Source organism: Oncorhynchus kisutch, linkage group LG26, assembly GCF_002021735.2.
Source record: "Oncorhynchus kisutch isolate 150728-3 linkage group LG26, Okis_V2, whole genome shotgun sequence".
Classification (NCBI taxonomy): domain Eukaryota; kingdom Metazoa; phylum Chordata; class Actinopteri; order Salmoniformes; family Salmonidae; genus Oncorhynchus; species Oncorhynchus kisutch.
This window is the reverse complement of record NC_034199.2, coordinates 8,202,293-8,217,038: the sequence shown is the minus strand read 5'-3', so window position 1 is coordinate 8,217,038 and position 14,746 is coordinate 8,202,293. Positions and strand designations below refer to the sequence as shown.

General features: G+C 42.5%; 1 protein-coding gene across 2 annotated transcripts in view; it reads right to left on the bottom strand.

Moving 5' to 3' along the window:
* LOC109871308 (inactive dipeptidyl peptidase 10-like) overlaps positions 1-14,746 on the bottom strand; it is a 142,392-nt gene that overhangs the window by 10,904 nt on the left and 116,742 nt on the right. For both annotated transcript variants that reach the window (XM_031806044.1, XM_031806045.1), the window contains exons 14-16: positions 11,901-11,992; positions 8,271-8,318; positions 7,645-7,766 (exon numbers count right to left, since the gene is read on the bottom strand). In XM_031806044.1, the coding sequence (XP_031661904.1) occupies positions 7,645-7,766; positions 8,271-8,318; positions 11,901-11,992 (262 nt within the window). The remainder of the gene's footprint in view (positions 1-7,644; positions 7,767-8,270; positions 8,319-11,900; positions 11,993-14,746) is intronic.

The window sequence follows — 14,746 nt, the reverse complement described above, 5'->3', positions numbered from 1 at the left end:
AGCAAGACAAAATATTTAAGTGCCTTTTAAAGGGGTATGGTAGTAGGTGCCAGCTGTACTGGTCGGGGTGTGTCCAGAACTGCAAAGCTGCTGGGTTTTTCACACTCAACAGTTTCCTATGTATCAAGAATGGTCCACTACCCAAACTACATCCAGCCAATTTGACACAACTGTGGGAAGCATTAGACACAACATGGGCCAGCACCCCTGTGGAACTCCTTCAACACCTTGTAGAGTCCATTCCCCAACGAATTGGGTGCAACTCAATATTAGGAAGGTGTCCCTGTTAGTTCATTTTCATATTAATTCATATTAGACCCTTCATCACAACAAGATTATTTAATCTACATGCAAAAATGAGATAATTCCCAGCACAAATTGCAAGAACTCCTCCGGGTAATGATGTGTCTCTGGCCTTTTAAAGGAAAGGTTCACCCATTTTGTAATGTTATATTGTTGATGTGCATCCCTGAGTGATGTTCTATTGATTTCCTGTGTCATTCCATGTTTTCATGTGTATCTGAGTTATTGGAGTTCAAGCATACAGAAATCCGGCAGGTATGACGTAGCACTGTGATAGAGGGTCTAGCACATTTTTCCTATTTGTCTGCCTATTTGTCTGCCTCTTTAGTCCAGGGTGCATTGCATGGTGCCGTTGCCAGAGATATTAGACAGGAAATAGGATAACGCCCGACCCAGCAGACTGTCGACCAACCGTGTTCACGTTGTCATGCTGCATCACGCTGTTGCTAAGCTAATTGTCATGCAAACCCTTCTCAAAGTCAGTGTATATGTCGAAAAACTTGCCTATTTTCCTCAAAAGTACGTAATGACACGATTTCAAAGCTACAGATGCTTGCAAAAGTATTCACCCCCCTGGTATTTTTCCTATTTTGTTGCCATACAACTTGGAATTTAAATGGATTTGGGGGGGTTGTATCATTTGATTTACATAACATGCCTACCACTTTGAAGATACAAAATATTTGCAAACAAGAAATAAGACAAAGAAAAGGGAAACTTGAGCGTGCATAACTATTCACCCCCCCCCCCACCTTTTGCAGCAATTACAGCTGCAAGTCTCTTGGGGTATGTCTCTATAAGCTTGGCACATCTAGCCACTTGGATTTTTGCCCATTCTTCAAGGCAAAACTGCTCCAGCTCCTTCAAGTTGGATGGGTTCCGCTGGTGTACAGCAATATTTAAGTCATACCACATATTCTCAATTGGATTGAGGTCTGGGCTTTGACTAGGCCATTCCAAGACATTTAAATGTTCCCCTTAAACCACTCAAGTGTTGTTTTAGCAGTATGCTTAGTGTCATTGTCCTGCTGGAAGGTGAACCTCTGTCCCAGTCTCAAATCTCAGGAAGACTGAAACAGGTTTCACTCAAGAATTTTCCTGTATTTAGTGCCATCCATAATTTCTTCAATTCCGAACAGTTTCCCAGTCCCTGCCGATGAAAAACATCCCAACAGCATGATGCTGCCACCACCATGATTCACTGGATGCTGGGATGCTGTTCTGGGGGTGATGGAGGTGTTCAGTTTGCGCCAGACATAGCGTTTTCCTTGATGGCCAAAAAGCTCAATTTTAGTCTCATCTGACCAGAGTACCTTCTTCCATATATTTGGGGAGTCTCCCACATGCCTTATGGCGAACACCAAACATGTCTGCTTATTATTTTCTTTAACCAATGACTTTTTTCTGGACACTCTTCCGTAAAGCCCAGCTCTGTGGAGTATATGGCTTAAAGTTGTCCTATGGAAAGATACTCCAATCTCTGCTGTGGAGCTTTGCAGCTCCTTCAGGGTTATCTTTGGTCTCTTTGTTGCCTCTCTGATTAATGCCCTCCTTGCCTGGTCCGTGAGTTTTGGTGGGCGGCCCTCTCTTGGCAGGTTTGTTGTGGTGCCATATTCTTTCCATTTTTTAATAATGGTTTTAATGGTGCTCCGTAGGATGTTCAAAGTTTCAGATATTTTTTTATAACCCAACCCTGATCTGTACTTCTCCACTACTTTGTCCCTGACCTGTTTGGAGAGCTCCTTGCTAAGTGGTGTTGCAGACTCTGGGGCCTTTCAGAACAGGTGTATATATACAGCGATCATGTGACACTTAAATAAAGTCCACTTGTGTGCAATCTAACTAAATATGTGACTTCTGAAAGTAATTGGTTGCACCAGATCTTATGTTAGGGGCTTCATAGCAAAGGGGGTGAATACATATGCATGCACCACTTTTCCGTTTTACATTTATTTACAGTTATTTTTTCTTTTCACTTCACCAAATTTGATTATTTTGTGTATCTACATTACATGAAATCCAAATAAAAATCTATTTAAATTACAGGTTGTAATGCAGTAAAATAGGAAAAACGCCAAGGGGGATGAATACTTTTGCAAGGCACTGTATATGATATTGCAGACAGGAAGTTAATTATTCCATTCCACTGACACCTGCCTACTATATCTGACTGACCACATAAGGAAGTAGATGGGGGGAAATTTTGTGGTATGGTAATGTTAGATCTCAAAAAGGGGTTTGATACAGTGGATTTAACAACTTAGCAGTAAAATAGGTCAGCTCTTACATGCAAGGAAGAAAACAGATGGTGGATGTGGATGGGACCACTCCGCAAGAGAGTGTGCTGGGTCCACTTTTATTTCTATTGTATATACATTATCTGAAATCTGCCTGTACATGTGACATTTTCTGCACTGTTGGTTACCCACAAAGACACAAATGTGGTTGAGAAAGCCCTCAGTGCTGAACTTCTGAATGTCATTAAATGGCTATATGACAAAAGCTGTCAGTCCATCTTGTTCGGGTCCAAAGTGAAACTGAGGAAATCCCCAGATTTTAAGGTGGTAGTAGGTGACATAGTAGTCGCAACAAAAGACTCTGTTAAGTATCTTGGATGTGTGTTAGATAACCATCTGACAGGGGAGAGCATGGCAGAAAATGCTATCGCCAAACTGATCCATAAAATTAGGTTCCTGGCTTGAACCTCCAAATATCTGGATAACAACGCAATGGGGACATTGGCAGGGGCTCTTGTTCAGTGCCACTTCGACTATGCATGCTCTTCCAGGTACAATAGTGCCCCCAAGATATACCATTTTTATTGCAGACATCTCAGAACAAATTAGTCAGAATTATTCTTAAACTTCCAGCACTTACACATCTTGACTATTCCCACTTTGAAAATGGTGTCTTGTACATAAGATTGTCCACTGTATGGTCCCCAGATACTTATGTAACTACTTTAACTTAGTAAGGGATAACCATAACTATTCAACTAGAAGGAGTGAAACTGACTTAGTTCCTTTTAGATTTAAAACTGGTACAGGGAAAGATTTTTGTTTTATACTGGGCTGCATTCTTTGGAATAATCTTCCAAAGAATTTCAATCTTATAACCTCCATAGGTAGTTTCAAGTTCTCACTGAAAATAATGGCTAATAAGTAACATGTCTTTAAAGTGAGTGGTAAGATTAAAGTAGGTGGCGGAGAGGGAAATGCCCGGGATAGCATATGGTCTGCCTTTTTGGTGCCTGTTGTTATTATAATGTGATTGTCTTGTGTGTGTATGTGTATATGTGTGTATATGTGTATGTGTATGTATATATATATATATAAATATATATATACACTGTATATATACACTGTACAGTGGGGAGAACAAGTATTTGATACACTGCCTATTTTGCAGGTTTTCCTGCTTACAAAGCATGTTGAGGCCTGTAATTTTTATGATAGGTACACTTCAACTGTGAGAGACGGAATCTAAAACAAAAATCCAGAACATCACATTGTATGATTTTTAAGTAATTAATTTGCATTTTATTGCAAGACATAAGTATTTGATCACCTACCAACCAGTTAGAATTCCGGCTCTCACAGACCTGTTAGTTTTTCTTTAAGAAGCCCTCCTGTTCTCCACTCATTACCTGTATTAACTGCACCTGTTTGAACTCGTTACCTGTATAAAAGACACCTGTGCAAACACTCAATCAAACAGACTCCAACCTCTCCACAATGGCCAAGACCAGGGAGCTGTGTAAGGACATCAGGGATAAAATTGTAGACCTGCACAAGGCTGGGATGGGCTACAGGACAATAGGCAAGCAGCTTGGTGAGAAGGCAACTGTTGGAGCAATTATTAGAAAATGGAAGAAGTTCAAGATGACGGTCAATCACCGTCAATCACTGGGGCTCCATGCAAGATCTCACCTTGTGGGGCATCAATGATCATGAGGAAGGTGAGGGATCAGCCCAGACTTACACGGCAGGACCTGGTCAATGACCTGAAGAGAGCTGGGTGCACAGTCTCAAAGAAAACCATTAGTAACACACTACACCGTCATGGATTAAAATCCTGCAGTGCACGCAAGGTCCCCCTGCTCAAGCCAGCGCATGTCCAGGCCTATCTGAAGTCTGCCAATGACCATCTGGATGATCCAGAGGAGGAATGGAAGAAGGTCATGTATAAAAATAGAGCTTTTTGGTCTAAACTCCACTCGCCTTGTTTGGAGGAAGAAGAAGGATGAGTACAACCCCATCCAAACCGTGAAGCATGAAGGTGGAAACATCATTCTTTGGGGATGCTTTTCTGCAAAGGGGAAAGGACGACTGCACCGTATTGAGGGGAGGATGGATGGGGCCATGTATCGCGAGATCTTGGCCAACAACCTCCTTCCCTCAGTAAGAGTATTGAAGGTGGGTCGTGGCTGGGTCTTCCAGCATGACAACAACCCGAAACACACAGCCAGGGCAACTAAGGAGTGGTTCCGTAAGAAGCATCTCAAGGTCCTGGAGTGGCCTAGCCAGTCTCCACACCTGAACCCAATAGAACATCTTTGGAGGGAGCTGAAAGTCCGTATTGCCCAGCGACAGCCCCAAAACCTGAAGGATCTGGAGAAGGTCTGTATGGAGGAGTGGGCCAAAATCCATGCTGCAGTGTGTGCAAACCTGGTCAAGAACTACAGGAAATGTATGATCTCTGTAATTGTAAAACAAAGGTTTCTGTACCAAATATTAAGTTCTGCTTTCTTGATGTATCAAATACTTATGTCATGCAATAAAATGCAAATTAATTACTTAAAAATCATACAATGTGATTTTCTGGATTTTTTAGTTTTGATTCCAACTCACAGTTGAAGTGTACCTATGATAAAAATGACAGACCTCTACATGCTTTGTAAGTAGGATACACTGCCAAATTTAGCAGGTTATCAAATACTTGTTCTCCCCACTGTATATATATATACATATATATTAGGGATTGATTGTTCATATATTAAGGGTATGTGAGACTGTCATTGTGACTGTCATTGTCTGTTGTCATTACAATTGCCGCCTAACCTTGTTGTATTCCCACTTGCATCAAAAGGACAACAATGGAAATAAGCTGTTAAACTTAATTGTGTTATCCTTGATGATTTTCTTAAATTGTATGTGGAGGCGTCACCAGCTGGAGCACCCTTATGTATGGATTTTACAAATTGCCAAATAAATTAAACCAATCAATCAATATAATATACACTACCATTCAAAAGTTTGTGGTCACTTAGAAATGTCCTTGTTTTCCATGAACACATACATGAAATTAGTTGCTTCCTGAAGCACCTCCCATAAATTGGATTGACTTGATGGGCACTTCTTACTTACAATACGGTCAAGCTGCTCCCACAACAGCTCAATAGGGTTGAGATTCAGTGACTGTGCTGGCCACTATAGACAGAATACCAGCTGACTGCTTCTTCCCTAAATAGTTATTGCCTAGTTTGGAGCTCTGCTTTGGGTCATTGTCCTGTTGTAGGAGGAAATTAGCTCCAACTAAGCGCTGTCCACAGGGTATGGCATGGCGTTGCAAAATGGAGTGATTGCCTTCCTTCTTCAAGATCCATTTTACCCTGTACAAATCTCCCACTTTACCATCACCAAAGCACCCCAGACCATCACATTGCCTCCCCCATGCATGACAGATGGCGTCAAGCACTCCTCCAGCATCTTTTCATTTTTCTCCATCTCACAAAAGTTATTCTTTGTGAGCTGTACACCTCAAACTTAGATTTGTCTGTCCATAACACTTTTTTCCAATCTTACTCTGTCCAGTGTCTGTATTCTTTTTCCCATCTTAATATTTTATTGGCTAGTCTGAGATATGGCTTTTTCTTTGCAACTCTGCCTAGAAGGCCAGCATCCCGGAGTCACCTCTTCACTGTTGACATTGAGACAGGTGTTTTGCAGGTACTATTTAATGAAGCTGCCAGTTGAGGACTTGTGAGGTGTCTGTTTCTCAAACTAGACACTCTAATGTACTTGACCTCTTGCTCAGTTGGTCACTGGGTCCTGCCGCTCCACTTTATATTCTGGTTAGATCCCGTTTGCGCTGTTCTGTGAAGGGAGTAGTACACAGCGTTGTACGAGATCTTCAGTTTCTTGGTAATTTCTCGCATGGAATAGCCTTCATTTCTCAGAACAAGAACAGACTGAAGAGTTTCAGAATAAAGTTAATTGTTTCTGGCCATTTGGAGCCTGTAAACGAACCTACAAATGCTGATGCTCCAGATACTCAACTAATCTAAAGAAGGCCAGTTTTATTGCTTCTTTAATCAGAACAACAGTTTTCAGCTGTGCTAACATAATTGCAAAAGGGTTTTCTAATGATATATTAGCCTTTTAAAATGATAAACTTGGATTAGCTAACACAACGTGCCATTGGAACACAGGGGTGATGGTTGCTGATAATGGGCCTCTGTACGCCTATGTAGATATTCCATAAACAATCGGCTGTTTCCAGCTGCAATAGTCATATACAACATGGCTACACTGTATTTCGGATCAATTTTATGTTATTTTAATGGACAAAAAAAGACATTTCCAGGTGACCCCAAGCTTTTGAACAGTAGTGTATATCCCTATATCACTTTGTTTGTGTCTCTAACATATATCTTCAGTGTATGTTTAGGAACCGGTTATGTTCGCTTTTAGCATTACTATCCTACTATCACATTGGTGTTTGTTGGATTGGCTATTCTCTGAGAGCATGTGATATACCTTACAGGGAAACAGTGAGCAGTTAGAGGAATTGCTGTACTTTTGCTGGATCTGATAATTTATCTTATATGCACTGTATCTCTGATCCTGAATCTAAGTCTAAGCGGATGATGCATTGGTTGGGTTTAACAAATGGCCTAGCTGGCATAACTTCACCGTTTCAAATAATGAATGGTTGGTTGATGTTGGTCCCTAATGTCTTGAAATTACCTCTCAAAGAAAGTTGATGCTTTAGTTTCCTACGCTCTATCAATATTTATCTAACTTCAACAAAGACAGATGAGGGGTGCTAGCATGTAGATCAATATTAGCCTTCAGAATGATGCACTGCTTGTGTTAGAATTTAGCTTAGCTGACTAAAATGACATGTTTGCATTAGCCTGTTAGTGCTGTCTTGGCGCTATGGAGCACTACTTTACAATGGACTGTCTGTGTTAGCATTTATGTAAGCTGGATAACCTTTACAGTGTAATGACATGTTTACTTTGCATTGGCCTGCTAGTGCTATCTTGGTGGTAAAGAGTGGAATCCAATGCACTGAGTTAGGATTTAGCTAACTCATCATTTAGCTCGGCTAGCTTACCTTTACAGTGGAGGATGATATGCTTATCATTGGGGCTTATCTCAGCATTAAAGAACAGACAGTGCGCCTTATTTAGCTCACACGTCAGACAGTGTCGAGGGAACAACCCGACAGTCTTCACACTGAAAGGAAGGGGAAGACGGAAGATTAGGCGACCGTTTTAACATCCACTGCAAACCCTAAAGAACAGGCCTATAGAGTATCTAGCACCTGTGGTGTTTGCAGTTGGCATATGATATTTACACTCTACATAAATGAGGAGACAAGCAATGTTGAGGTTGGGAGCTTCAAGTCATTGGTTCACCTGAAAGCATTTTAAATGTAATTAAGACGATTCTCCCTTATCAAAAGAGCAGCTGAATTTGGAAAAGGTTTGTTGAAAAATGTAATTATCATAACCTAATGTGCCTGTGCAACCTCCATACTCTTTATAAAACAAGTATCATCCAGTGTACACGATCTTACATCTGAGTGTCTCTACATTTCTGTAAGCACACAACCTCAGATGTTTACTGTTGTTATGACATGTTCTTCGCTAAAAGAAAAATGACAGAATATGAGAGGGACTGTAACTCAAAGGGGAGCTGTCAAAAGCAAGATTCAGGACAGGTTGCTAAATGAGTCACCTGAAAAGCTGTCTTCTTCGCGGTGAGCCTTCAGTGCTGAGAAAATATCTGTATAGAAGAAACAAACAAGTTAATTGAGTCTCAAAGAAATCCGGTGGCCTTCGCTATAACAAGGTTATGCCATAAATACACTCTCAAGCTCAGCTTTGTGCCTGCAACATGTCATATTTAGATGAGAAATAAACCTGATACTTTCAAATAAGCAGGATTTGTCCTTGTACTTCATATGCAAATGACACTCAGTCTTGAGGCAATACGCATGAGGTTTATTAGTGTCAAGTTGAGAAGAGAATACACTTGCCTATCAAGCTACAATAACATGCTAATACAGGTACTATACAGTTTCACACTCAAGGTTCTATGTTTTATGATGCAAAATGCAATGTCAATTCTTAAACCTCCTTTTCCCACCATGCACTATGGTGGGCTGTCTATGATTTGCAGTTACATTGGTCTGCGATTTTGATTCGGAATGTACCTGACACCACAACTCTTACAAGAGTAATGACACAAAGCCCCCCATAACATACAATCAAGTTCACTGTGATAACAATGATGTTTTCGGTTTGTGCTGTCGTCAACTCCTCTACAGCATTCATTCATCATTCCATACATGCACACAATGTGATCTGTCGACCAGACTAGCTGTTGCATATGTATGAGATACCTTTGTGTCAAGAACTGATGAGGAATGTGTTGAATTATGATTAATGTCATGTTATAGTCAATGCAGGAATTATTACATATGGGACTCAACATGGCTGCAGATGCTCAACTGTCTGTCACCTATCCATATAAGACTCATATATAGTGAGGCCCAAAAATATTTTGACAGTGACACATTGGTCACACTTTATTTGGATAGTCCATCTGTAGATGCTCTACAGATGGTCATACTATATTTTGATAAGCAACTACTTGCCAGATATACTGTTAGGTTTAGAATAAGGGTTAGGGTAAGTTTACAATAAGGGTTAGGGTAAGGGTTAAGAGTAAGAGGGTACGGGTAAGGGTAAGAGTCTGAAGATAGTCCATCTGTAGATGCACTACAGACTATCCAAAAAATGTGTTATCAATAAATTGTTTTGCCTCTGTACTCCAGCACTTCGGATTTGAAATTATACAATGAATATGAGGTTTCATTAGTCCACTGACGATACATTCCCAAAATGTTTTGCATGTCAGCAGTCAAGTTTTCAAGATATTGGACTTTCAAGAAGCAAAGTGTTCCCCGCAAAATCATCATGATGATTTAAAAAGTTAGAGGCATAAATGTTATACCCCCCAAAAATGCTAAGCTTCCCTTTTTATTGTTAATGGTGAGAGGTTAGCATTTCTTGGGGGTATGATCTTTGTGCCACTGTACCTTTCTCACTCATTATTATTCACGTTTCATTCAAGGATTATCCGTAATCATGGTAGCATCCACATTAATGTGCAAGTATTCAAAACAGTGGAGGTCAGTGCCATTTATGATAAGGGAGGACTATTTTTTTTAATGAGCATGGCCTTATTTCTATTACAGCATGTTGGATGCCTGTCATTAATAGTCCATTCACCCAGTTCAATTTAACATCGATAGGGTTAGGCAACTACATGATACTCAAATCTTCCATATACCCAACATGAGGTTGCTCCAACCTAGACTATGAATGAAAGTTTACAATGTGTAAGTATTGCATGTTAGGAAAATGGGCACAAAAATTCCATACTTTTGACTACTTTAAAACACATAAGTAAATGTGCCCAAATACTTTTGGTTCCCTTAAATGGGACTGTGTACAAAGAGTTCTGTCATTTCTAAACAGTTCACCCGATATGGATGAAAAAAGCCTCAAATTAAAGCTGACAGTCTGCACTTTAATCATTTCAAATCCAAAGTGCTGGAGTACAGAGCCAAAACAAAGTGTCACTGTCCAAATAATTTTGTACCTCACTGTACGTACTAAATACAGTGCCTTGCGAAAGTATTCGGCCCCCTTGAACTTTGCGACCTTTTGCCACATTTCAGGCTTCAAACATAAAGATATAAAACTGTATTTTTTTTGTGAAGAATCAACAACAAGTGGGACACAATCATGAAGTGGAACGACATTTATTGGAAATTTCAAACTTTTTTAACAAATCAAAAACTGAAAAATTGGGCATGCAAAATTATTCAGCCCCTTTACTTTCAGTGCAGCAAACTCTCTCCAGAAGTTCAGTGAGGATCTCTGAATGATCCAATGTTGACCTAAATGACTAATGATGATAAATACAATCCACCTGTGTGTAATCAAGTCTCCGTATAAATGCACCTGCACTGTGATAGTCTCAGAGGTCCGTTAAAAGCGCAGAGAGCATCATGAAGAACAAGAAACACACCAGGCAGGTCCGAGATACTGTTGTGAAGAAGTTTAAAGCCGGATTTGGATACAAAAAGATTTCCCAAGCTTTAAACATCCCAAGGAGCACTGTGCAAGCGATAATATTGAAATGGAAGGAGTATCAGACCACTGCAAATCTACCAAGACCTGGCCGTCCCTCTAAACTTTCAGCTCATACAAGGAGAAGACTGATCAGAGATGCAGCCAAGAGGCCCATGATCACTCTGGATGAACTGCAGAGATCTACAGCTGAGGTGGGAGACTCTGTCCATAGGACAACAATCAGTCGTATATTGCACAAATCTGGCCTTTATGGAAGAGTGGCAAGAAGAAAGCCATTTCTTAAAGATATCCATAAAAAGTGTTGTTTAAAGTTTGCCACAAGCCACCTGGGAGACACACCAAACATGTGGAAGAAGGTGCTCTGGTCAGATGAAACCAAAATTGAACTTTTTGGCAACAATGCAAAACATTATGTTTGGCGTAAAAGCAACACAGCTCATCACCCTGAACACACCATTCCCACTGTCAAACATGGTGGTGGCAGCATCATGGTTTGGGCCTGCTTTTCTTCAGCAGGGACAGGGAAGATGGTTCAAATTGATGGGAAGATGGATGGAGCCAAATACAGGACCATTCTGGAAGAAAACCTGATGGAGTCTGCAAAAGATCTGAGACTGGGACGGAGATTTGTCTTCCAACAAGACAATGATCCAAAACATAAAGCAAAATCTACAATGGAATGGTTCAAAAATAAACATATCCAGGTGTTAGAATGGCCAAGTCAAAGTCCAGACCTGAATCCAATCGAGAATCTGTGGAAAGAACTGAAAACTGCTGTTCACAAATGCTCTCCATCCAACCTCACTGAGCTCGAGCTGTTTTGCAAGGAGGAATGGGAAAAAATGTCAGTCTCTCGATGTGCAAAACTGATAGAGACATCAAGCGACTTACAGCTGTAATCGCAGCAAATTGGTGGCGCTACAAAGTATTAACTTAAGGGGGCTGAATAATTTTGCACGCCCAATTTTTCAGTTTTTGATTTGTTAAAAAGTTTGAAATATCCAATAAATGTCGTTCCACTTCATGACTGTGTCCCACTTGTTGTTGATTCTTCACAAAAAAATACTGTTTTATATCTTTATGTTTGAAGCCTGAAATGTGGCAAAAGGTCGCAAAGTTCAAGGGGGCCGAATACCTTCGCAAGGCACTGTACCTGAATCCCCATTATTGATTTATTATGCACAGTTCAGAAGAGACTCACATGTTGTCGTTGCTCTCATCATAGGCCAGGATCTTAGTTACTTCCCAGTTTCCTGATGTTAGATGGCGGACCTCGTTTTGATCTGCTCTGAACTGGAGCAAGGAAGGAGACGAGAAACAGGAAATATACTATCATTAGAGTGATCTACAATATCTATTTAAAAAAGCCTTCCTGTTTTCAGAGTCATCACATCATCCTCATCAAGATCATCATCATCATCATCATCATACGTCCTAAGTACTGGAGTTTCTTTTTTGTGAGGAAAAAGTAGGGAGGTTTGCGTCCGTGTATCGATTATAGAGGTCTAAACGCCATCACAGTGGGGTATAGTTACCCTCTACCTCTCATCGCTACGGCGGTGGAATCTTCACAAAACTGGATCTCAGGAGCGCATATAGTCTGGTGCGTATTCGGAAGGGAGACGAGTGGAAAACCACATTTAGTACTACATCAGGCCACTATGAGTACCTCGTCATGCCGTATGGGTTAAAAAATGCTCCAGCCGTTTTTCAATCCTTTGTAGACGAGATTCTCAGGGACCTGTGCGGGCAGGGAGTGGTTGTTTATATCGATGACATTCTGATCTACTCGGCCACTCATACCGCGCATGTGTCTCTGGTGCGCAAGGTGCTTGGTAGACTGCTGGAGCATGACCTATACGTCAAGGCTGAGAAATGCGTGTTCTCTAAACGAGCCGTCTCTTTTCTGGGATATCGCATTTCCACCTCGGGGGTAGTGATGGAGGGTGACCGCATTAGGGCCGTGCGTAATTGGCCGACTCCGACCACGGTAAAGGAGGTGCAGCGGTTTTTGGGTTTTGCCAACTACTACCGGAGGTTTATCCGGGGTTTTGGCCAGATAGCGGCTCCCATCACCTCACTGCTGAAGGGGGGCCCGGTGCGGTTGCAGTGGTCAGCAGAGGCGGACGGAGCATTCAAAAAGTTGAAGGCGCTGTTCACTGATGCGCCCTAGTTGGCGCATCCGGACCCCTCTCTAGCATTCATAGTGGAGGTGGACGCGTCCGAGGCTGGGGTGGGTGCCGTGCTATCACAGCGCTCGGGTACGCCACCAAAACTCCGCCCCTGCGCTCAGCCCAGCGGAGCGTGACTATGATGTGGGGGACCGGGAGTTGCTAGCGGTGGTTAGAGCTCTGAAGGTGTGGAGACACTGGCTTGAGGGGGCTAAGCACCCCTTTCTCATCTGGACCGACCACCAGAATCTGGAGTATATTCGGGCAGCTAGGAGACTTAACCCACGTCAGGCAAGGTAATCTTCTTCACCCGGTTCCGGTTTACTTTGTCTTATAGACCGGGCTCCCAGAACGTAAAGGCTGACGCACTGTCCCGCCTTTACGACACGGAGGATGGGTCCACCGAACCTACTCCCATCCTTCCCGCCTCAAAGCTGGTAACCCCAGTGGTATGGGAGGTGGACTCGGACATCGAGCGGGCGTTACGGGCTGAACCCGCGCCTCCTCAGTGTCCAGCGGGGCGAAGGTACGTGCCGCTTGGTGTTCGGGACAAACTGATTCGGTGGGCTCACGTCCTACCCTCCTCGGGTCACCCTGGGGTGACGAGGACAGTGGGGAGCCTTCAGGGGAGGTATTGGTGGCCTACGTTGGCTAAGGACGTTAAGAGTTATTTCTCCTCCTGTTCAGTGTTCGCTCAGAGTAAGGCTCCTAGGCACCTTCCTAGAGGGAAGCTACAACCACTCCCCGTTCCACAGCGGCCATGGTCACATCTGTCCATAGATTTCCTGACCGATCTTCCGCCGTCTCAGGGGAACACCATGGTTCTAGTGATTGTGGATCGGTTCTCTAAGTCCTGCCGTCTCCTCCCGTTGCCCGGTATCCCTACAGCCCTACAGACTGCGGAGGCGTTATTCACCCATGTCTTTCGGCACTACGGGGTGCCGGAGGACATCGTTTCTGATCGGGGCCCCCAATTCACGTCTCGGGTATGGAGAGCGTTCATGGAACGCTTGGGGGTCTCTGTCAGCCTGACCTCCGGTTATCACCCCGAGAGTAATGGGCAGGTGGAGAGAGTGAACCAGGAGGTGGGTAGGTTTCTGCAGTCATATTGCCAGGATCGGCCAGGGGAGTGGGCACGATACTGAACTGGGGAGCCTTCAGGGGATCTTACAAGGAAATATTTTGGTACTGTTTCTCCAAAATGCTGGGTATTTTAGCATTTTTATGGTCTCTAGAATATATTTTTGTAGTGAATGGTTGAGTATGAGAACCCTAATTTTTGGATTGCTAACTTTCACACTACATAATGTCCTGCTGGAAAATGAATACAAGTTTGAAATGATTAATGAAAATAAAACCTATGGCGGAGAAGCCGGCGAGGCCGGAGAGAACGAGAACTGAAACTGAGTCATCTCTCCAAAAAATAACCTTTTTTTTCACAAAAAATGTTGTTTGTTCTTTCCTATTTACAAAGTGTTTTGACCGAATCTTTTAAGGTGGCAAGACTCCTCATCACGGCCAGGACGTGTACACCTCTGATGTGCTTTGAGGACTTGGTCATACCTAGTAATTTACCTCACGTCATCACGGCAGTGAGAGCTGTTGCTGGCTACAACGAGGAGAACAAAACGTACGACCGTCCGACGCTGGCTGTTCAAATGGGATACAACTTAATTAAGTTGGAATGGAATGTGGAATGAAATAGTGGAATGAAAATAAAACCTAATATAACTCAAACGGAAAGCATTTGCATTTTTGCGCAGTCCAGTTCATGCCACCCTGGGCTGAAATGGCTCAGAACTCACTACGCCACTCCTCTACTAACGTGTCCCCTTTTCAGTGTGTGGTCCTGGCACCATGGCATCCGAGCCAGACC